At 36.8% G+C, this 24,804-nt stretch overlaps 1 protein-coding gene across 6 annotated transcripts in view; it reads left to right on the top strand.

Annotated features, from left to right (window-relative positions):
- SYNE1 (spectrin repeat containing nuclear envelope protein 1) overlaps positions 1-24,804 on the top strand; it is a gene marked incomplete at its 5' end in the record, with an annotated part of 457,248 nt that overhangs the window by 112,065 nt on the left and 320,379 nt on the right. For 3 of the 6 annotated variants that reach the window (XM_082668958.1, XM_082668959.1, XM_082668954.1), the window contains 6 exons: positions 8,484-8,680; positions 11,249-11,358; positions 14,921-14,971; positions 16,289-16,396; positions 19,325-19,462; positions 20,740-20,904. In XM_082668958.1, coding sequence (XP_082525084.1) covers positions 8,484-8,680; positions 11,249-11,358; positions 14,921-14,971; positions 16,289-16,396; positions 19,325-19,462; positions 20,740-20,904 — 769 coding nt within the window. The remainder of the gene's footprint in view (positions 1-8,483; positions 8,681-11,248; positions 11,359-14,920; positions 14,972-16,288; positions 16,397-19,324; positions 19,463-20,739; positions 20,905-24,804) is intronic. The other 3 variants (XM_082668957.1, XM_082668956.1, XM_082668955.1) reach the window with 1 other exon arrangement.

The following is a 24,804-nucleotide window of genomic DNA, read 5'->3' as shown; positions in this document are numbered from 1 at the left end:
TTCTCCACCTATCAACACCTCAGTGAGATCCATTTATTTAACAGCTGCATAAATTGTAGAGATTTAGGGAGATGACCGCTTTCTGCCATGAATAGTCTGGAATGAACACATGATTCTGTCATGCTCCCACATTGTCGATAATTTTTCTAAAAGCTATTTTACACTATCCTGGTATTTATTTTTCAAGCAATTTCTTACCTGACATGGATAAAATAACTTTAGAATCTGTACCTAGTTCAGTATATGACATGTCTGTAAAATTATTATTTGTGAGACTCCGTAGTGTGAAGGTTTATCCATCTCACAAGACTGAAGATGGCGAGAAAGGATAAAACATCCAGTGAGCACCAAATTGTCGGAGTGTATTGAGTTTTCATATAAAATTTCAAAATACTTGATAAGTAAATCAAAAAACTGTTTCAGTAACACAAGATAGTTAATCCCCCCTTCTTTTTTTTTTTTTTTTTTTTACCAATTTCATCTGCTATCTATACTGTCAGAAATGAAAGCATGTCTGACATTTGCATACCTTCTTTTCAAATGTCTAAGAACAGTTGTATTTTAGGACAAAAATCAGTAAGATAACCAAACAAATGAAGATATGTGTATACAGACCCATTCAAAATAACTTGAAGCAAATATTTATTAGCCTATAAATTGGATGTACTTCTTTAAGTGATGTATCTAAGTTTCTTTCAGTTTGTATCACTTCTTTAAGTGAGGTATCTACATTTTCTTTGATTTTGTATCTACAGTTCAGAGGCTTGGACTAAAGCTTTTTAGGAATATCACCTACTAGTTTGATCTAATACAAAACATTATAAGTGTGTGTGCGTGCGTCTGTGTGTGTGTGTGTATTCAACAAATAAGGAGGAAGACCATGTAACAAACCATTTTTAATTGTTCCAACATGGTGAATATTTAGGAAAACATTTTATATATACAATAAAATTCAAGAAAATCAGAAAATATCTAATACATGATGAATATTTATCAGCTGTTCACTTATTTACACCCACCTTAATTTTTTTTTTTAGTTTTTTTTTTTTTATACAGCAGGTTCTTATTAGTCATCCATTTTACACACATCAGTGTATACATGTCAATCCTAATCTCCCAATTCATCACATCACCACCCCCACCCCTGGCCGCTTTCCCCCCTTGCTGTCCATACGTTGGTTTTCTACATCTGTGTCTCTATTTCTGCCCTGCAAACTGGTTGATCTGTACCATTTTTCTAGGTTCCACATATATGCATTAATATACGATATTTGTTTTTCTGTTTCTGACTTACTTCACTCTGTATGACGGTCTCTAGATCCACCCACATCTCTACAAATGACCCAGTTTCATTCCTTTTTATGGCTGAGTAATATTCCAATGTATATATGTACCACATCTTCTTTATCCATTAGTCTGTCGATGGACATTTAGGTTGCTTCCGTGACCTGGCTATTGTAAATAGTGCTGCAATAAACATTGTGTTACATGAGTCTTTTTGAGTTATGGTTTTGTCTGGGTATATGCCCAGTAGTGGGATTGCTGGATCATATGGTAACTCTATTTTTAGTTTTTTAAGGAACCTTCATACTGTTCTCCATAGTGGCTGTAACAATTTACATTCCCACCAACAGTGCAAGAAGGTTCCCTTTTCTCCACACCCTCTCCAGCATTTGTTGTTTGTAGATTTTCTGATGATGCCCATTCTAACTGGTGTGAGGTGATATCTCATTGTAGTTTTGATTTGCAGTTCCCTAATAATTAGTGATGTTGAGCAACTTTTCATGTGCCTCTTGGCCATCTGTATGTCTTCTTTGGAGAAAAGTCTATTTAGGTCTTCTGCCCATTTTGGGATTGGGTTCTTTGTTTTTTTAATATTGAGCTGCATGAGCTGTTTATTTTGGAGATTAATCCTTTGTCTGTTGATTCGTTCGCAAATATTTTCTCCCATTCTGTGGGTTGTCTTTTCATCTTATTTATGGTTTCCTTTGCTGTGCAAAAGCTTTTAAGTTTCATTAGTTCCAATTTGTTTATTTTTGTTTTTATTTCCATTACTCTAGGAGGTGGATCAAAAAAGACCTTGCTGTGGTTTACGTCAAAGAGTGTTCTTCCTATGTTTTCCTCTAAGGGTTTTATAGTGTCTGGTCTTACATATAGGTCTCTAATCCATTTTGAGTTTCTTTTTGTTTATGGTGTTAGGGAGTGTTCTAATTTCATTCTTTTACATGTAGCTGTCCAGTTTTCCCAGCACCACTTATTGAAGAGACTGTCTTTTCTCCATTGTATGTTCTTGCCTCCTTTGTCATAGATTAGTTGACCATAGGTGTGTGGGTTTATCTCTGGGCTTTCTATCTTGTTCCATTGATCTATATTTCTGTTTCTGTGCCAGTACCATATTGTCTTGCTTACTGTAGCTTTTTGGTATAGTCTGAAGTCAGGGAGTCTGATTCCTCCAGCTCCGCTTTTTGTTCTCAAGACTGCTTTGGCTATTTGGGGTCTTTTGTGTCTCCATACAAATTTTAAGATTTTTTGTTCTAGTTATGTAAAAAATGCCATTGGTAATTTGATAGAGATTGCATTGAATCTGTAGATTGCTTTGGGTAGTATAGTCATTTTCACAATATTGATTCTTCCAATCCAAGAACATGGCATATCTCTCCATCTGTTGGTATCATCTTTAATTTCTTTCATCAGTGTCTTATAGTTTTCTGCATAAAGGTCTTTTGTCTCCATAGGTAGGTTTATTCCTAGGTATTTTATTCATTTTGTTGCAATGCTAAATGGGATTGTTTACTTAATTTCTCTTTCTGACCTTTCATTGTTAGTGTATAGGAATGCAAGAGATTTCTATGCATTAATTTTGTATCCTGCAACTTTACCAAATTCATCGATTAGCTCTAATAGTTTTCTGGTGGCCTCTTTAGGATTCTCTATGTATAGTATCATGTCATCTGCAAACAATGACAGTTTTACTTCTTTTCCAATTTGTATTCCTTTTATTTCTTTTTCTTCTCTGATTGCCGTGGCTAGGACTTCAAATACTATGTTGAATAATAGTGGTGAGAGTGGACCTCCTTGTCTTGTTCCTGATCTTAGAGGAAATGCTTTCAGTTTTTCACTATTGAGAATGATGTTTGCTGTGGCTTTGTCGTATATGGCCTTTATTATGTTGAGGTAGGTTCCCTCTATGCCCTCTTTCTGAGAGTTTTTATCATAAATGGGTATTGAATTTTGTCAAAAGCTTTCTCTGCATCTATTGAGATGATCGTATGGTTTTTACTCTTCAATTATTTACTATGGTGTATCACATTGATTGATTTGCATATATTGATAAACACACTTGATCATGGTGTATGATCCCTTTAATATGTTGTTGGATTCTGTTTGCTAGTATTTTGTTGAGGATTTTTGCGTGTATATTCATCAGTGATATTGGTCTGTAATTTTCTTTTTTTGTAGTATCTTTGTCTGGTTTTTGTATCAGGGTGATGGTGGCCTCGTAGAATGAGTTTGGGAGTGTTCCTTCCTCTGCAATGTTTTGGAAGAGTTTGAGAAGGATGGGTGTTAGCTCTTCTTTAAATGTTTGATAGAATTCACCTGTGAAGCCATCTGGTCCTGGACTTCTGTTTGTTGGAAGATTTTTAATCACAGTTTCAATTTCATTACTTGTGATTGGTCTGTTCATATTTTCTATTTCTTCCTGGTTCAGTCTTGGAAGGTTATACCTCTCTAAAAATTTGTCCATTTCTTACAGGTTGTCCATTTTATTGGTATAGAGTTGCTTGTAGTAGTCTCTTAGGATGCTTTGTATTTCTGCGGTGTCTGTTGTAACTTCTCCTTTTTCATTTCTAATTTTATTGATTTGAGTCCTCTCCCTCTTTTTCTTGATGAATCTGGCTAATGGTTTATCAATTTTGTTTATCTTCTCCAAGAACCAGCTTTTAGTTTTATTGATCTTTGCTATTGTTTTCTTTGTTTCTATTTCATTTACTTCTGCTCTGATCTTTATGATTTCTTTCCTTCTGCTAACTTTAGGTTTTGTTTGTTCTTCTCTCTCTAGTTCCTTTAGGTGTAAGTTTAGATTGTTTATTTGAGATTTTTCTTGTTTCTTGAAGTAGGCTTGTATAGTTATGAACTTCCCTCTTAGAACTGCTTTTGCTGCATCCCATAGGTTTTGGATCGTTGTGTTTTTATTGTCATTTTTCTCTAGGTATGTTTTGAATTCCCTTTGATTTCTTCAGTGATCTCTGGGTTGTTTAGTAATGTATTGTTTAGCGTCCGTGTGTTCGTGTTTGTTACGTTTTTTTCCCTGTAAGTGATTTCTAATCTTATAGCGTTGTGGTTGGAAAAGATGCTTGATACGATTTCAGTTTTCTTAAATTTACTGAGGCCTTGATTTGTGACCCAAGATGTTATCTATCCTGGAGAATGTTCCATGTGCACTTGAGAATAAAGCGTAATCTGCTGTTTTGGGATGGAATTTCCTATAAATATCAATTAAATCTATCTGGTCTATTATGTCATTTAAAGCTTGTGTTTCCTTATTAATTTTCTGTTTGAATGATCTGTCCATTGTTGTAAGTGAGGTGTTAAAATCCCCCACTGTTATTGTGTTACTGTCGATTTCCTCTTTTATAGCTGTTAGCAGTTGCCTTATGTATTGAGGTGCCCCTATGTTGGGTGCGTATATATTTATAATTGTTACATCTTCTTGGATTGATATCTTGATCATTATGTAGTGTCCTTCCTTGTGTCTTATAACATTCTTTATTTTAAAGTCTATTTTATCTGACATGAGTATGGCTGCTCCAGCTTTCTTTTGATTTCCATTTGCATGGAGTATCTTTTTCCATCCCCTCACTTTCAGTCTGTATGTGTCCCTAGGTCTGAAGTGGGTCTCTTGTAGACAGCATATATATGGGTCTTGTTTTTGTATCCATTTAGCAAGCCTGTGTCTTTTGGTTGGAGCATTTAATCCATTCAAATTTAAGGTAATTATTGATATGTATGTTCCTATTACCATTTTGTTAATTGTTTTGGGTTTGGTTTTGTGGGTCCTTTTCTTCTCTTGTGTTTCCCACTTAGAGAAGTTCTTTTAGCATTTGTTGTAGAGCTGGTTTGGTGGTGCTGAATTCTCTTAGCTTTTGCTTGTCTGGAAAGCTTTTGATTTCTCCACAGAATCTGAATGAGATCCTTGCTGGGTAGAGTAATCTTGTTTGTAGGTTCTTCCCTCTCATTACTTTAAGTATATCATGGCACTCCCTTCTGGTTTGTAGAGTTTCTGCTGAGAAATCAGCTGTTAAACCGTATGGGAGTTCCCTTGTATGTTATTTGTTGTTTTTCCCTTGCTGATTTCAATAGTTTTTCTTTGGCTTTAATTTTTGCCAATTTGATTACTATGTGTCTTGGCGTGTTTCTCCTTGGGTTTCTCCTGTATGAGATTCTGCACTTCCTGGAGTTAGGTGGCTATTTCCTTTCCCATGTTAGGGAAGTTTTTGACTCTAATCTCTTCAGATATTTTCTCTGGTCCTTTCTCTCTCTCTTCTCCTTCTAGGACCCCTGTAATGTGAATATAGGGGTGCATTTCATGTTGTCCCAGAGGTCTCTTAGGCTGTCTTCATTTCTTTTCATTCTTTTTTCTTTATTCTGTTCTGCAGTAGTGAATTCCACCATTCTGTCTTCCAGGTCACTTATCCTTTCTTCTGCCTCAGTTATTCTGCTATTGATTCCTTCTAGTATATTTTTCATTTCAGTTATTGTATTGTTCATCTCTGTTTGTTTTTTCTTTAATTCTTCTAGATCTTTATTAAACATTTCTTGCATCTTCTCGATCTTTGCCTCCATTCTTTTTCCGAGGTCCAGGATCACCTTCACTATCATTATTCTGAATTCTTTTTCTGGAAGGTTGCCTATCTCCACTTCATTTAGTTGTTTTTCTGGGGTTTTATCTTATTCCTTCATCTGGTACATAGCCCTCTGCCTTTTCATCTTGTCTGTCTTTCTGTGAATGTGTTTTTTGTTCCACAGGCTACAGGATTGTAGTTCTTCTTGCTTCTGCTGTCTGCCCTCTGGTGGATGAGGCTATCTAAGTGGCTTGTGCAAGTTTCCTGATGGCCCGGACTGGTGGTGGGTAGAGCTGGCTATTGCTCTGGTGGGCAGAGCTCAGTAAAACTTTAATCCTCTTGTCTGATGATGGGTGAGGCTGGGTTCCCTCCCTGTTGGTTGTTTGGCCTGAGGCAACCCAACACTGGAGTCTCCCTGGGCTCTTTGGTGGGGCTAATGGTGGACTCTGGGAGGGATCACGCCAAGGAGTACTTCCCAGAATTTCTGCTGCCAGTGTCCTTGTCTTCACAGTGAGACAGAGCCACCCCCCACCTCTGCAGTAGGCCCTGCAACACTAGCAGGTAGGTCTGGTTTAGTCTCCTGTGGTGTCACTGCTCCTTCCCCCAGGGTGCTGATATGCACACTACTTTGTGTGTGCCCTCCAAGAGTGGAGTCTCTGTTTCCCATAGTCTTGTAGAAGTCCTGCAATGAAATCCCGCTAGCCTTCAAAGTCTGATTCTCTAGGAATTCCTCCTCCCATTGCAGGACCCCCAGCTTGGGAAGCCTGACATGGGGCTCAGAACCTTCACTCCAGTGGTGGACTTCTGTGGTATAAGTGTTCTCCAGTTTGTGAGTCACCCATCCAGCAGTTATGGGATTTGATTTTATTGTGATTGTGCCCCTCCTACCGTCTCATTGTGACTTCTCCTTTGTCTTTGGATGTGGGGTATCTTTTTTGGTGAGTTCCAGTGTCTTCCTGTCGATGATTGTTCAGCAGTTAGTTGTGATTCTGGTGTTCTCGCAAGAGGGAGTGAGAGCACGTCCTTCTACTCCGCCATCTTGAACCAGAACTAAATTTGTTAAAATGTAATTTGATATAAATACACTAATATGTATAAAATAGATAACTAATAAGAACCTGCTGTATAAAAAAAATAAAAAATTGAAAAAAATAAAAAAATGTAAAATAAAATTAAAAAAATGATGTGAGGTGGCATAAAGAGACTGTGCATACAAAAACATTTTGAAATGGGGAACTGTTGGCAAATGGAAAATATAGGAAGAAAAATAAGATGAAGCCAGCGGCAAATGTACAAATGAATAGATAATAAGAACATACTGTTTAACCTGGGTGGACATTTGCCAGTGTGTCAGGCATTGTCTGAAAAAATTATATCTGTACCACCAGAGCCAGAAACTCTAAAAGAACTAAGAGATGTTGCTGCAATCTTACAAAATTGTTTTTAAAATATTTATTTAAGAAGCCAGTGATTAGGTCCAAGGATGTTATTTTTAGCACAATATATTTTATGCAAACTCAGTATACATTGGTAGAACATGATTTAAAGTGAACCTTAAAGTTTGCAGAGAGAAAATGTAAGGGCATTTACCAACTTTTTATATTAATCACGGTATCAGTAAGATATACTGTCTCTTACAGTTTGTGGAAATTTTGAGAATATAGTAGAAAAGAAGAATTGAGTGATATTATTTCTGCTTTATTTAGAAACAACTGTAATGAGACTAATTTTATAAAAAGAAACTACCACAATATTTATCTACTGAATGTTACCTAATTTATTGGTCACCTTTAAAGGCTCTAGACTTAATCAAAAAATGTTGCTCAAAGACATCTTTGCAACTCTTTGTGAAACTGTCTTTATGGTTGATAAGCTACATGTAGAGAAAAATTATTCATTGTGAGCTTGCCTCGCTTCTGTTTTCAACACCAAAATATTGCTACCAACTTGCATCACTTCTTAGTGATCATATCTGGCTTTGAATTAAATCCAGGAAAGAGCAAAGATTTGCCGCCAGCACATTGCCCTCAAGGCAATTCTAAAAAAAGAGTTTAAAAAACAATTTGCTCAAACAGTTTGATGGTAGGATAAATTAATCTTGTCTGTACTTATGTGGAGTATAGGGTTTTTTGTGACTAGTTTAGAGACATCATCACAACCATTTGCATTTTGTTCATTCTACAGCATTTGATATAATTTAGCCACATTATATCTGTCTGTTATCATCTGGGCATGTACAACACAGGCTGCTTGTCATTCTCATTAGAAATGTGTTAGAGACTTCTTCAAAAAAATACACAATGGTGAATTATTACCAGTTTCGGTGTTTTTAAAATGTTCCCTTTTTTTATTTTGTCAGGTGTTTTTTCTCTCTATTGGGTTCCTTTAAAAATGTGCTTTCCATTGAGTCTTTCAATTACTGAAAACTCTAATATAGAAAACTCTTTAAGTATGGAACCAGAATTTCTACACCTTATCTTGGTACCCATTAAAAATTTTGCTTTGCTTATTTTTTCTCAAAACCAGTATACCGGTGTAGCTAACCGCCCATCGTCCACTGCCAAGAAGGATTGGATTGAGTCTTTGAGGAAGTGTGCATTACCTGCTTAGAAAGTGACATTATCATTATTTTCTTTAAAGGCAGAGCGGAATAGAAGTAAAAGACTTCGGGAGGAGTTGGAGAAGTGGAGTGGCCTTTCATTCAGTCATCCATGCTATTCAACCGGAACTAGTGGACTTGGAGAAGGTGAAAGGAAGATCTAACCGGGAAAACCTGGAGGAGGCTTTCACTATTGCTGAAACGGAGCTGGGAATCCCGAGACTCCTAGATCCCGAAGGCACGTTGAGCGACTGCTGGCTCTTGTATCCCTCAACTCAGTAGGGTTGTATGTCTTAAACCCAGATATTACAGATGCCTTCCGAGAGGTCAGAAAACTTTGAAAAGTGGGAAGGAATAGTATCTTCCTGCACCAGTTTTCTTTTGGAAAAATATTTGCCACTATACACGGGAGCAAAATACAGCTGTGTTGCTCCTAACAGCCCTTGACATGGGTGGTACCAGCCAGGGGAACTGTACTTACTCAATGTACCTCAGGATGGAATGAAAGTTTTACAAGTGAGTGTACTGCGAGGAGGAGAATCCGGAAGAGTAAAAAATTGTTAGTAATCTCAGAGCGTATCTTTAAAATGTTAGTCATTAGAAACTTAGAAATGTTGATAACTACCCAGTATTTAGGTGTCAGTCAGGCAAACTATCCAAGTGATTGACCTAATATCTTTCAGTAGAATTTCTTGGCAACTTCTTGGTGAGGCTGTGAATTTTAAGACTTTCTGGAAATGGAGTTAACTCTGTCAAGCCTTCAAAAGGCAATTTTGATGCCTTTAATAAACTTCTAGTTGTTTGTTAAATTGAAATAAAAGGGTCAAAGTGAATTTTCCAAAAGTCCCAGATAATGTCTTATTTGGCTTGGTAATTATGGAAATTTCCATTAATGAATGCAAAAATGTAAATACAGTTTTTTTTTAATATTTTATTTATTTTATCTGTTTTTTTTGGCTGCATCGGGTCTTCATTGTGGCACGTGGGCTTCTCTCTAGTTGTGGCGCGAGGGCTTCAGAGCGTGCGAGCTCAGTAGCTGCGGCGCAGGCTTAGTTGCCCTGCGGCATGTGGGATCTTAGTTCCCCGACTGGGGATCAAACCTGCGTCCCCTTCATTGGAAGGTGGATTCTTTACCACTGGACCACCAGGGAGTTATTTTTAAAGATGAGATTTCAGAATGAACATTTCTAGCTCTGAAACAGTGTCTACCTGCTTGGCTTCCTCTGAGACGACGGCCAGCATGGAGATCCCTTGACATTTTAGGGACCTGTGGTGCCCGCCCCCCCTCCAGTCTCACTAGGGGAGCCATGGACTTTCCACCTTGTGTCTTCACACACACACACCACACACACACAAAGTCAATAGTATCCAGGACACTACTCAGCTCAAGGGGAAAGACACACAAATATCACAGCGCTCACTTCAGAGAATGCATCAGAGCTAAAATTTCTTTCTAGAGTAGGATAGGAGGAGGATATGAATGGTTCTTTCATATCCACCAGACCAGAGGATCTTAATATTTTCTTTGATCATCAGAAATTGAGTTTGCCCACATGCAAGGCTATCCCACATATAAAGTGATTATTTTCCTAATGAGAACTTCCACTTCAAAAAAGTTTTTAGCCAACTTGAACATATAAACTCTTAGGAATACAGATTAAATAGACCAGTATCTATTATAACAATTGTTTTATGATTTAGTCGCATGTGTATTTAAAAACATATACTATATTAAGTCATGTATTAAATGTTTCCACTTTCACTCTTCATGAAAGTTTTATTCTTCACATGCATTCTCCACATCAGTGATCTTATCATTTCTAAAATCACCTCTGAGTCATCTCGTGAATTCCAGAATACATTATCTTTAAGTCTTTTAAGAGTTGTACCACTTCTTAAATCCTACATTGATGGTCGCTGGAAATTATATTTCAAATCACAAGAAACAATACAAAATATTAGGGCAGTTTTATATTTTGATTTTCATGGTTTTTGTTTGTTCTGGTTTTTTTTTCTCTATTGGTGCAGATATTGTATTTCTAATCTCCAAATGTAACCCCTTATTCCATTGCCTTTAAAAGGGATATTTAAGACTTGTTGAAAACACTCAACACTTTTTATGTATCCAGTCTTACCCTGATTCTATAATTACTAAATTCATATAAATATCTTTGCTTGATTTTTACTGATTTAATTAGGTAAACATCTATATACTTTAAAATGACAGTGATTGAGATCTTTTCAGGCTCTGTTTCACTCAAAGAGTACTTGATTGTTCAAAGTACAGTGACTTAAGACGGAAGGCTCCACAATGGAGAAGCTGCATAAGGACTTGGACATAAGGCAGCTCTCTCTTTTCTAAAATAAATTGATATTTGGCCATATGTAGTATGTAGACTACGTAGTCACTTGTCATTCAGTGCCACATCTGTTAGTGTGTTTTACTACTCATCTACCCCAACTCTGAAATGTACATATCATTTGTATTTTAGTAACTAGACAGAATGTAGGAACAACTATATATATCTCATATTTCTGATGAGTGTAGAGATTATTTAAATGAAACATGTACTACTTTCCTAAAAGCTCTTGGTTAAAATATGTCATCTTTCTGAGTCGTAAAATTTCCCCCATGGATTATCCAGACTAAACTGGTTTTTCCTGTCACCATCTCTAAATAGTACTCTATTTTTCTTTTGCATTTAGGACAGTGTCTTTTGGTATATTCTCTAGATTTCAAAGTTTGTATTATTAAAATCTTTTTAATGCTATTTAATTTATTCACATTTGGGTTTGGTTTTTCCAGATGTTGATGTGGATAAACCAGATGAGAAGTCTATTATGACCTACGTAGCCCAGTTTCTGAAACATTATCCCGACGTTCACAGTACAGGCACTGATGGGCAAGAGAATGATGTAAGTGTTTGTTTTTGTTTGAGTGCTGATAATACACTCGATGGTAGTGACTTGGATTTTTAATATGCTGTTTTCAAAAAATTAAACTGGAATGCATTTTAATATGAGAGCAACTGAGTAAAGACTGATATCACCAACTGGGGAGGAGATTAGAGGGAAAGATTTCTCTGATTTGTATGTTGGATATAGCAGAGAAAGAATTACTAATAATAAATACTGAACATATAATAGTGAGGGATTAAAATCTAGGAAAGATAGGGAATTCCCTGGTGGTGCAGTGGTTAGGACTCCACACTTTCATTGCCGAGGGCACAGGTTCAATCTCTGGTCGGGGGACCAAGATATCCCAAACAGCACGGCATGGCAAATAAAATGAAATGAAATAAAATAGTAGAGTAGAATAAAGTAAAGATAGCAGTGTCGGGAAACTTTATTGTAGCAATTTGACGATTGAATTAATTTTATATCCATCATATTATTTATGCATTTAGATCCTGAGTTCCCTTCTTCTGTTCAGTCTGATAAAATCTAATTTTGACTTTTAGATTTATAAGTTGCTACTCATTGCAAACATATGTAAGTAAGGCAAACTTATGAAAGTTCTAATTATTCACTGTGTTTAGATTCTCAGCCTCTCAGTAGTTTAAATAACATTTACATTTTTCATATTGCTCAAATGATATATGTTTGTTGTCATAAATAGACAAAAACAAAAGTTGGGAAAAAAAGAAAAAGAAAATTACGTGTACTTGACCTTCTGCAGAGAATCTATTCTAAAAAAAGTAACACTTTGATGTGAGTTCCATGTGTGTAGACACATAAAATATTTTAACAAAAATATTGATAGAATTGCAGTATACATACAATTTTATAATTTTCTGTTTTCTGTTAACATCATACAAAAAACCCTTCTCATGCCATTCTTTCTAGAACATCATATAGACGTACAGTAATTTATTTACCCAATATTAATGGTTGAAAATTTCTGATTTTTTGCTATTATAAAAAAATACTTCTATGAACAATTTTGTAATAAGCATTGTTTTACAGTTCTTTCTTAGAAGAGAAATTCCTAGACTAAAGGGCATACAGATATTTACTGCTTCTGAAATGATTTTTTCAAATCCTCCTGTAGAAAGATCTCCCATTTTACAGTCCAGCCAGCAGAATGCCTACCTTCTGTTTTGAACAACAATGGATATTATTCTCCTATTTTTTAAAAGTACTGTAGTATTGTTTAGTTTTGATTTTGTTTTGTTGTTTTGGTTTTGGGTTTTTGTGGGTTGTTTTTTTTTTTTTTTTTTAGAGGGACGAGGATTCACTACTGAATTTAAAATTAATTATTAGGCAGAATGACATTAGGGAAGAATTATAAATGGAATTTTCAAGACATGTTAAAAACAATCTCTCTGTCTTTACTGTTGAGGTCTCTACTAGAGTTTTCAGAGAGGTTTGAGATTATAATGAAGAGAAACAAGAAAAACAAAAAACAAAGTGTACTGTGTGTCTTAGAAATGGATCTAAGGAAGGAAAAGGTCAGGGGAACATACACCAAAGTTTTCAAGTAGGAAAAGGTTTTGCACTAATAGAAATCTTCGTAAAAGAATTAAGCAAAACAGCGGTAACTGGTGTTTCCTAGGTCGCTTAGATGAAGTTAAGGTGGCATTTGATAGAACTATGTTAGTTATTTTAAAAACTATGGTTTCAAAAAAACAAAACAAAACTATGGTTTCAAGAAACCTTTTGTTGTTGTTCTTCTTTGCCAGGCTTCAGGCACAAATGTTGATCACCAGAGTGACTTATCCTATAGTTAGAAAAATAGTGTTCCTAAGGAGCACCACTGAAAGCAGAAGACAGTGCAAATTCCAGTGTGGACTGAGTTGTGTGCTTGGGATTCATTTGGGGTTTTCTGGGTTTTGAGAATATAATTGGGCATGGACAGTGCTCTATGAATAAGAAACTCTGTAAGGAGGTGTATTAGACTTACCTCATACGGCACAGAGAATATCAGCTTTCCACCTGATTGTCATATCTCAAGTTCTTATGTTACCCAGTTGGATTTACTTCTGAGCTGATTTCTAAACTTGTACTCTTAATTTCTCTGACATTAATCATCTCTCCAGATGAGTAAACACGGTGGCTGGTAATGTCTGAGAAATAAAATGAGATACTTACGTTAATGCTCATGAGCAAGGATTTAATGCAAAAATCCTCAGAGATTTGAAGCACACTCCTGCTTTAAACTTGTTAATATACTGTACTAAAGAACTTTATTATTAAGAAACTAATCTCATTCTCGAGAAGATAAATTCTGATTTTCCTTTTAAAAAATAAGCTTTACCCTTTTTTTAATGAGGCATTTGTAAAGTAGGGTATGAGCATCTAAAAATGAATATTTTGAGCACAATAAAAAGGATTTAAAAAAATTTTTATGATATAGGGCTTATGTTTGTTTAATGCAGCTAAATGGCCATCTAATTCTGTCTAATGAACCTTTAAGATTTTATACACTACATATTAGGGTTGGTGTCATCACGTAGAAATCCTCATTATTTGTCTATTCAGGTTTTATTAAATGGTTCTTTTAATTCATTTTTTAAAAATATTGGCATCGGGCTTCCCTGGTGGTGCAGTGGTTGAGAGTCTGCCTGCCTATGCAGGCGACGCGGGTTCGTGCCCTGGTCCGGGAAGATCCCACATGCCGCGGAGCAGCTGGGCCTATGAGCCATGGCCGCTGAGCCTGCGCGTCCGGAGCCTGTGCTCCGCAACGTAGAGGCCGCAGCAGTGAGAGGCCCACGTACCATACACACACACACACACACAAATATATATATATATATAGGCATCAACATGTCTACCAGGCTTTCATTTTTTGGTGTATTTGATTTTCATATCCTTTTTATGAATTTATTTAAATTAGATATTACATAGATACTATGTTAAATCGAATTTTCTTATTGGAAATAGACATTGCTATGCCTTTCTTACTTCATCCATTAAAACTGATAAAGGAACTTTTTCCCTAAAGGTAGTCCTTGGATAATTAGCACACAATTGTAAATAAAGAAAATAGGCATGTTGGCTTATCTCTCTCATCTAGTAAACTTTCAGTTATTTATTCACTCATTCCTTCCCCCACTGAAACAAATTGTACTGACTGCTTTCAGAAGCACAGCGCAGTCTTAATTGTATAGGAATACAGAGATGCGTATTAGGACAGTATTTATAGAGAAAAATATGAATCCATATACCTTTTCTTTACATTGTTCTCCTTTCAAAATGTTTACTACTTCAAGACATATGTATAATATATATATATATAGCCACATATGGCTATTACAAATTAAAACAAAAACATCAAATGCTACAATACTACACTGCCTTGTTTGATTCAAACATTTTGATACTTTCAAAAGTTGTTAAAACATCTTAAAATAATTATACCCTTAAAATTATTGTCTGTTTATTTATAGACAAATGCCTCACCATTTTTCTTGTTTCCTATATAATTTTTTCCATGATTCATATTATTTTTCTATATATTATCTTTTCATATTGTTAGGAAATACTTCCAGGTTTCCCATCTTTTGCAAATTCTATCCAAATTCTTAAGGTAAGATTTAAGTAATCTTGAATTAGTGACCTCTTTCAAACATTCTGCATTCTGTAGCTTGTTAGCCATTCTTTTGCATGTATTTGTCTTTATGTACACATTTATTTTAACACCTTAATTCTGTTATATCCTTTTCCTTTCTAGTAGAACAAATGACATATGTGTTATTAAATGTTAGTTACAGTCTAAGCCACTCCCATGGACTTCCTCACTAATCTTTAATTCTAAGATGACATTAATTTCTTTTTAATAATACTTAATAGCACTAATAAAAGGAAAAATTAAAATAACTACAATTTCTTTATATGTGACCTGGAAAATTAAAATAAAGTTAAAGATTTATTTTTGTACTTTAAAATATTAAGCAGGAAATAATTGAAAAAGGTAAGTGTTCAATTAGTTTGTAATCCTGAGTTTCATCACATCTCTTCTGTGCAATGTTGAGTTGTATGGTTTAGTAAAGTTCATGGCACATGTTGAGTGCTCAAAAAAATATTTGTGGGGCTTCCCTGGTGGCGCAGTGGTTGAGAGTCTGCCTGCCGATGCAGGGGACACGGGTTTGTGCCCCGGTCCGGGAGGATCCTACATGCCGCGGAGTGGCTGGGCCCGTGAGCCATGGCCGCTAAGCCTGCGCATCCGGAGCCTGTGCTCCGCAACAGGAGAGGCCGCAGCAGTGAGAGGCTCGCGTACCGCAAAAAAAATAAAAATAAAAATAATATACACTAGTAATCCAGTATTACTGTGACTGTAGCTCCTCAAATTCAGTCAAAATTAATCTGATCCAGAACAGTCCTCTGTGTTACCAATGGCCTTGGGTTAAGAAGCAGCCACAGGCCTGTTTCCACTACCATTCCAGCTATTGCTTTTTGTGCGTGTTTTTGAACTTACATATTTCTTCTTAAGCACTTTTTTTTTTTTTTTTTGCGGTACGTGGGCCTCTCACTGTTGTGGCCTCTCCCGTTGCGGAGCACAGGCTCCGGGGCACGAAGCCGTGTCCCCTGCATCGGCAGGCGGACTCTAAACCACTGCACCACCAGGGAAGCCCCAGCACATTTTCTTAATTAAATAAATGTTTCTTGAGAAGAACAATGGAGGTAGGTAATTTCAGTATTCAGCACAATAATTAAGATTTTTTTTTTTAGAATTAATTTTTGTTTCTTATTCTCCCAAAGAGGTGAGGGCAGGGAGAAAGAAAATTTTTCAGAGACATTTGGAACTTATTAAATATTCAGTATATTCTAGGATCAGTCAAGTATTAATCAGCAATTAAGTAAATGCACAGATACTAATGCAATTGTAATGTCTGCTGGTTTCTAGAGAGAAGACAGGCTAATTTTGAAGGAAACGAAAGCTTGGATAGAACAATTTGAAAGAGATTTGACAAGGGCACAGATGACAGAATCAAATTTGCAGGATAAATATCAGGTAATGTAAGGAAAACGGATTTCAGTTTTTTTAAAAGGCTTTCATGAGTAACATTCCTATTTATCATTTAATCTATGTTTAATCTTTCAAATGATATTAATGAGAAATGTCTTTAAAGAAATAATATACATTATTTTGTTTACATATAATTTAATAATTGTATTTCTATATAAATAGGTAGTTTTTAAAATTTAATACATTTATATATTGTGATGTGATTGCCATTGTAGCAATAATTAGCACCTCTATCATGTTACATAATTATTATTTCTTTTTAGTGGTTGAGATGCTTAAGTTCTACTGTCTTAGCAAGTTTGATGATTATAATACAGTATTGTTGTCTATATTCACTGTACCGTGGATTTGACATCTAGGACTGACTTACTACTCGTTTGAAGTTTGTATACTTAAATATCCATCCTATTCCCCTCTACCCCCAGTCCCCTGATAACCAGCATTTTGCTGTTTTTATGAGTTTGACTTTTTTAGATTCCATGTATAAGTGATATTATGCAGTGTTTCTATTTCTCTGTCTGCTTTATCTCATTTAGTATAATGTCCTCAAGTTTCATCCACGTTGTCACAAATGGCAGGAGGTTCTTCTTCTTCATGGCTGTGTATATATACAGCACATCATCTTTACCCGTTCATCCATTAATGGGTTGTTTCCATATCTTGGCTATTGTGATAGTGCTGCAATAAACGTGGAGTGCATATATCTCTTCGATATTCTGTTTTCATTTCCTTTGGGGGTACACCCAGAGATGGAGTTGGTAGTTTTAAATTGTACGTATCTGCACTATATAGAGTTCTGAGGCTTCATGACTTTCCGAGAACTCAAGAGTCTTGCAGGTGACCCAAAACACACATATTTAATCGCTGTTTTTGTACAACTCATGATCTTACAGATGTTACCTAATAAAAAATTCCACCAAAAAATGACTTCAGTGCCAAGTTGAAAATTACTATAGAATAAACTGAATCAAATAAAAAATTGCAACATGACTCTTTGGAGTGGGCCCATTAATGAGATCAGTTTCTCCTGCCACCTGCCTCCTTCAATACTATTGCATTCACACTGCAGCCAGTGTTATTATTGCTGCAGAGGTTCTTCTTTCTTCCAGTCTCATTACACTATCATTAATTGTATTTCAGCTTCCAATTTCCACTTCCAGAGTTTTTTCCATTAAATTGTGACTTAACTCTGTGTAGCATTGACATTTTCTCCTACTTAAAATATCATTGCATTTTAGTGGCAAAACTATAGTATATTCTAATCTACATTATGTTTTGATCATTTTTCCTACAAAAAAAGGTGTGCGTGATATAAGAGATGCGAAGTGGCAGATGAGAAAAGATTTAGTTGTTAGAGTTAGTGTGTGATTTTATATAATCCTCTCTGTAAAGCGTGCCTGAATTCAGATTGATGATGCCATCAGTATATTTGATGGACTTGGCAGTGCAATAAATTCCGTATGTGATTATATGTTTGTACTTTTTGCTGTGGAACACAATGTAATTTTTTCCCCCAGAAAGATAATTTTCTGGTTAAAATGATTAAATCAGTAAATTGAGACTATAATGCAAGAACAGAGTGAATGTACTTATTTAGTCCATTAGCGAGTTTTAGTCTTAGCATAAATTATCAAAAAATAAATTCCCAGTTATAAAGTTACTGGTTATACAGATGTTATTAAGATGAAAACTAAGGATTAGAAAAGTATAAATCAGAAACATTCCTTTCAGGCCAAAGATGATCACAAATCTCTTAAAATAGGGTTAGACAGCAGAGGGAATGTTTTCTTTCATTTGTGTGTTTATTCTGTAATCAAAATCTTCTGTTTCTACTTATCAGTTAATAGTGTATTTTCCCATTTTTCCATATATAGAATTCTGTAGAACAAAATTGAAGACTGATTTTATGTTTTGGTATTTTAAAATTACATTAAGTTAGAGAGAATGGAAGGTAAAATTTGTGGGAAAATATTTATTCACCAACTCCCCCAAGTGTTTGTTATGTGAATTTACATGTTTGTTTACTCAGTGACTTAAGAAATTCTTTCAGATGTTATCTGTTAGATTCTGCAGGGCTGTTCTCATGTTCTTTAATATAATTGCACATTGAGTGGCATTTTCAATTCATATTTGGACTTTGAGACATATTTTAGGATGTGTTAATTGAACATAAAATGTAGGACTTTCATTAAAATCACTACTTTCTGAGGTTAGTATTAGACTTACAGTTAAGTCTACATATTACAAATTTATGTTAACCATACTGTGACAAAAGCAAGATATAATACTTAATATTTTAACACCATAGAATTAAAGCAAAGGATTATTACCTAAGTGATGTCCCCTAAAGTAAACCTCTTTATACCGACTTACTTAAACACAAACTAAGATATTGTTAATTCTGTACTATTTTGATATGTGCAATTTCTATTTGTAAATTGTTTGGTGCTTTAAAGGAAAGCAACTATTTTGATTATTAATATAGATTTATACTCCTGTTGATTATTATTTCCTGATGAGCAGGGACTGGCTTGTAGGTTATTTAACTAGGAATGAGAAATCCTAGGCTTTAGTCCTAACTCTACTACTTGTCTTTGCCAGGTCACCTCTGGGCTTGGTAGTAATAACGGGGCTTGTCTAGGCTGTAGGGCAATGGGGAGCCAGAGAAGATAATATGTACAAAGCACTTAGCATGGAGCCAGGCTCATCATCCGGGCTTGATGAATGCTAGCTGCTTTTAGCATTGTCATTGTCATTATTATTGTCATTATTATTGTCATTGTCATTATTATTGTCAACAACATATACTGAACGTTATCCAAACATAAAGGATTGTTATTTAGGAAATGTGGTTTCCTTTGCTTTTGCCTTTTCTGACTAACTGCCATGTTGTTGCTGTTTTTCCTCTTTTAGTCATTTAAGCACTTCAGAGTTCAATATGAAATGAAAAGGAAACAGATTGAACACTTGATACAACCATTACACAGAGATGGTAAATTGTCACTTGACCAAGCGTTGGTAAAACAATCCTGGGATAGAGTGTCCTCTAGGGTAAGTTCTCCAACGGTTCATTTCATTAGACTCATATAATTTAGTCAAAAATATTTTCTGTCATCCCTTTCTTCAAAATGATGTTACATCAGGTCCTCCTATCTCTGTCTGAGGTGGGAAGGTTTACCTGTGGGATAGACTTTGTCCACTTGTTAAGTTTTCCTTTCAGTCAGCGGAAGTGCTTAACAACTCTTTCCTGCTTTGCCTGCCCTAAGTGTGATATCGCCATTGACCAGATGACACACTGAAATCCTGAAAGACCACCTAGGTTACTTCTCATTTTGCACAGTTTAATCCTGCGTTGTTTAGAAGAGGTGACTCCCCAGGAATGGAGCCTCAACAGCTTCTCCAAATTCCATCATCAGATTTCATCAACAGTTAATCATCTTCCTATATTCACATTTATTTTTATATTCTTTAGTTGAAGCTTATCTTCTTATCTGGTCATGAACTTGAAGGAAAATTGCTCTGTAACTTTCATATTAATATCTTGCAGACTTAAAGACCAAGATTTCAAAACCTCTGAAACTTCTGTCACTCATGGGAATATTTGCCTCGGACTCACCCTATTTTCTTCATTTTCATAATCTAACTTTTCCCATTAAAGTCCATCAAAGAATAGATTAGATCTCAGGCACCCCAACCCATCCCACCTCTCATTGCAATAAGTTAGGAAACAGTACCTGAGAATTGGGTGAAGTGGAAGAAATGACAAGATGGTTAGAGAATTATATTATTATAGTAAGAATCGTGAATACTCATTTTCCTCCAGAGATGTCTAGACGACCCTGATTTTTCTGGACCTGTTTTCATCATAGGGAAGGTTTTAAAGGATACACATCAGCAGGTGTATAATTGCTGCATCTTTGAGCGCGTCAGCAAAGCCAGTCCATTCCCTTTCAGCAAAAGCCAGTCTGAAAATCACTGGGCACTTTATGCTATTCCTTATAAGAAGAAAATTGCCTAATCTCCCAATAATATCCTTCCATGTCTAAGATGTATTTTAAGTTTGCTCAAAACTTGCTTCTAAGTGTCATTTTCTCCCCATTTAAGTTACTAATTTTGGGTTAATTTAATAAATATCAAATAGGAAAATATCTGTATTCTGAACTTCTCAAAGCATCAGATTCAGAACACAGATACTTTCTTACTTGATATTTATTAAATTAACCCCAAATTATTTACTTCAAGCATTTTGTAGGCTTCAAAATCATTTGGGGGAATTTTAGGAATTGTCTTCTGTGTTAAGATACTGTCTTTCCAATTTTGTATTTCAGCTGTTTGATTGGCATATACAACTCGATAAGTCTCTTCCTGCACCTCTGGGCACCATAGGGGCCTGGTTATATAGAGCAGAGGTGGCCCTGAGAGAGGAAATAACCATTCAGCAGGTTCACGAGGAAACGGCCAACACAATACAACGGAAACGTGAGCAACACAAGGTAAACATTCTGGCTGGAAAACCTTCCAGCGTAACAGGCCTAGTGTGTTACCGAATCAGGTTTGTTTGCCTGTTGCTCAGCAAGCCAAAGGCTGAGACACCGAGGTCTGCAGCAGAGAAAGGGTTTATTCACAAGGCAGTCCAGGGAGGAGATGGGAGAACAGATCTCAGACCCACCTCCCTGAAGGTGAGGGGCTCTCATTATTTATGAGATAAGGCTGAGGCATGGGGAGCCCAGGGAAAGATGATGAGAGATAAGAAAAAGGTGAGGTGATACTGCTCGTTCTGTGCAGATGCAGCTGAGCCACAGGCTTCCTCATGGGATGTATGTTCAGAAAATGGTGGCCTTAGCGTGACCAGAGGGTGGAGTTTTGGGCCCTCTGATGTCAATAGGCCACCACTCGACGCATGCGCAGATGGAGGGTCGGTGGACCTATCCAGTCTTTTTTGTTTGTTTGTTTGTTTTTTGCGGTACGCGTGCCTCTCACTGTTGTGGCCTCTCCCGTTGCGGAGCACAGGCTCCGGACGCACAGGCCCAGCGGCCGTGGCTCACGGGCCCAGCCGCTCCGCGGCATGTGGGATCTTCCCGGACCGGGGCACGAACCCATGTCCCCTGCATCAGCAGGCGGACTCTCAACCACTGCGCCATCAGGCAAGCCCGACCTAGCCATTCTTAACCAGCTGGAGCTCAAACTGGACACGGCTGACTCCAAGCTCCTAAATTCACCTTGGCCAACATCTTATTGTTTAGGCTGTGTGACCCTTGGAGAACATGCAAGCTTTTATTAAAGCAAGCCTGATCAGTGAAGACAGGTTACAGTTTAATATTTATTAATGGCTAACTGATAACTATCCTCGTTTCACTAGTATGGTCTGGAACTTGCACTGAATCAGGCCTCCCAGGCATCCATTCATACTGGTCCAGAGATGTTGCACCTTCTTAGAAGTTCTCTGATCTGCACTTCCCTTTTCTGTACTTGTTAAGGACAATTCCAGTAGACTCATTACCTGAGGTATTTTCCAGTAGCTCTGTGATGTTTTTTTATCTGCAGTTACCTTTGTTATTTCTCTTGCTATTTGTTATCTTTGAAAAGATAAAGCAAAAGACAGTGTGAATTTACATAATACCGTGATTGGCTGTAGGCTCCAGACCTCATTCCTGCCTCCATTCTCAAAGGGAGGCAAACCAAGTCACCGGGTTGTCGTGTCCTGGTGCTAAAGGAGTGGGGTCAGGGTGGGAATTAACAATGGCCTTAGAAAGGGGTGGGATTAGGCCTGGCTGGTCTCAGTCATTTGCGACTCTATTTAGCTCATTGCATGGTTCGTTCTGCTCAGCGTAAGTTCTAATACGCTTCCTCCGCGTTTTGATAGTACGGATCTAGCTCAAAATGCTGTTTTTCGTTGTCTCATTGATGCAACCCTGCATTTTGTGCAGTTGAATTTGTGTACCTCATTTATTGTGTCATGAAGGGGGTTTACTCTGTATGTGGAAAATAAACAGACAACCAGGTCTCACTTTGTCCTACACTCCTGGTTAAACATAACCCTGGTTACAGCCAATTCTCTGCCTAGCTCCTGCCCACACTCAGGCAGTTGACTGTGGCTGGAGAAGAACACACCCCCAGTCACGACGACTAGCCCGAGTGGGTCCTTAATGCTCCCAGGCATTCCAAAGGCATTTTTGGACTCTATTCCCTCTGCATTTCTGGGACAACTATTTTATACCTTGTCTCATGAAACCTTCCACACCTCCTCCCTCATCCTTACTCTTAGCTGATGACACTGCTTCCTATTTCTCTGAGAAAATAGAAGCAATCAAAAAAGAATTTCCGCAAAGCTCCCACGGCCACATCAACCCACCTACGAGCATTTGTGCCCGGATACTCCGTCTCCTCTTCTGTTACTATGCATGAACCATCTGTGCTTCGAGCTAAGGCCAGCCCCTCCACATGTGCGCTGGATCCCATCCTCCCTGCTCTTTTCCAAAAGATAACTCCCGTAGTTCTTTGCTTCTTTATTTTTTTCTCTCTCTCTGCTGGATTTTTCCCACCCACATAAAATATACCATTATCATTCTCATCTTTAAAAAGCCTCTTTCTTAACCCTACCTCCCTTTTCAGCTACTGTCCTTTTTTTTTTTTTTTTTTTTTCTTCCTTTTACAGTGAAGCTCTTTGAAAGAATTGTCTTAGATCTCATTTTGGCTTCATAGTTCTCTTCTCCCATTCTTTCTAGAACCTGTTCCAATCACGTTTTTCCTTGCCCTGCTATCCATGTCAGGTTCAGGAGGGTCCTTTTTGTTCCTCACTCAATGGCCAATTCTCAGTCCTCATTTTACCTCACTTATTAGAAGCATTTTAGATAGTTATTCATCTTTGAAATACTTTCTTCATTTGGTTCCCGAATTTTCTTTCTATTCCTCTGGCTATGCCTTTCCAGTCTTTCCAGTTAGCCGACATTTGGTCCAAAATGTCCATGAGCATATTTGGTCCATGACAAATGGTTTTGGACAGGGCCAATATCAAGAACCTTTTGCTATAGACCAAATATCTCCGTGGACATTTCGGACAGGGCCAAACATGACCAATTATCAAGGACCTTTTGGCATGAGCCAGATGTTTTATGGTCATTTTGGACAGGACCAAATGGTCCTAAAAGGGTCTTTCCTTCTCTTTCAACAAATATTTACTGAGCACTTTCTATGTGCAAAGTGGCATTACAGGCATTTGTGATACACCCGTAAGCAAAATAGACAAAATCCCTACCCTAATGTAACTTGCCTTCTCATAGGAGGAGGCAGTTAAGAAATAATAAACATAATAAATAAATAAATTTTCTATTAGAAGGTAAAAGGACAGGGAGTATTAGGTGGTGTTGCAATTTTAAGTAGGGAGGTCAGTGAAACCTCATTGAAAAGATAATCTCAAACATGCAAGCACATTCCCACCTGAAGGCCTTTGCCGTTGCCATCATTCTGGAATTTTCTTGTCCCTTGGCCTGAAACATTCTCCAGTGATATTCCCAATACATTCTTCCTCATCTCCTTTGGACCTTTATTGAAAGGTCAGCTTTTAGTCAATCCTTTCTTGACCACCCCTTTGAAAGTACAACTTCCCTTTCCCCTTGCCTATTCAGTTTTTCTCTTTAGCATTTATCTTCACCTCAACTGCTAATTTAATTATTTATCTTATTTATTGCTTGATTTCCTACCCTGTAATGTCACCTCCATAAGGCCAAGGAATTATTGTTTGTTTTTCACTCTTGTGTCCCCAGCCTCTAAAAATGATTTTAGAAATATTCAGGCTTTCAAAATTTTAATCAGGTCAATCATACTAATCATACTTTCTGAGAATTTGTTCATTTGACCACATTTTCAAAATTATTGTCACAAAATTATTCAAAATGCTCTTCTATATATTTTCTTGTAATCTTTTCTGTGCCTACAGTTAAGCCTCCATTTGTCCCCAGTATTGTTTCTTTGCACCTTCTCACTTTCCTTAATTGCACTTTTGACATTGTTAATTTTCTCTGTGTATCCTAATAATCTTTTTCCATCTACTTTCTTACCAGAGGAATGGCAGTAGCACTCTTTGAACAGCATCAGTCTGGCTGCTGTGTGAGGATAAGGCTGGATCGGTGAGAGAGGGTAGGAGCCAGAGAACCAGTTTCAATGATCCAGGTAGAGTGGCTTGAGCAAAGGTCGTAGCTGTAGAGATGTTGAGAAGTGGTCAGATTCTGAGTATATTTTGAGGGCAGAGCAAAGAGAATTTTTAGCGTTAGATATTGATTGTGAAGGAAGGGGAGTCATAAATGACACTGTGATTTTTCAACCAAGCAATTGGGAAAATGGAGTTTCCATCAGTTGAGATGGAGAGACAATGAAACAGGTTTGGGAAGAAAGAT

This window comes from Grampus griseus (assembly GCF_964374135.1).
Source record: "Grampus griseus genome assembly, chromosome: 13".
Classification (NCBI taxonomy): Eukaryota; Metazoa; Chordata; class Mammalia; order Artiodactyla; family Delphinidae; genus Grampus; species Grampus griseus.
Note: the sequence above shows the minus strand (reverse complement) of the source record. Positions and strands in the feature narration are given on the sequence as shown.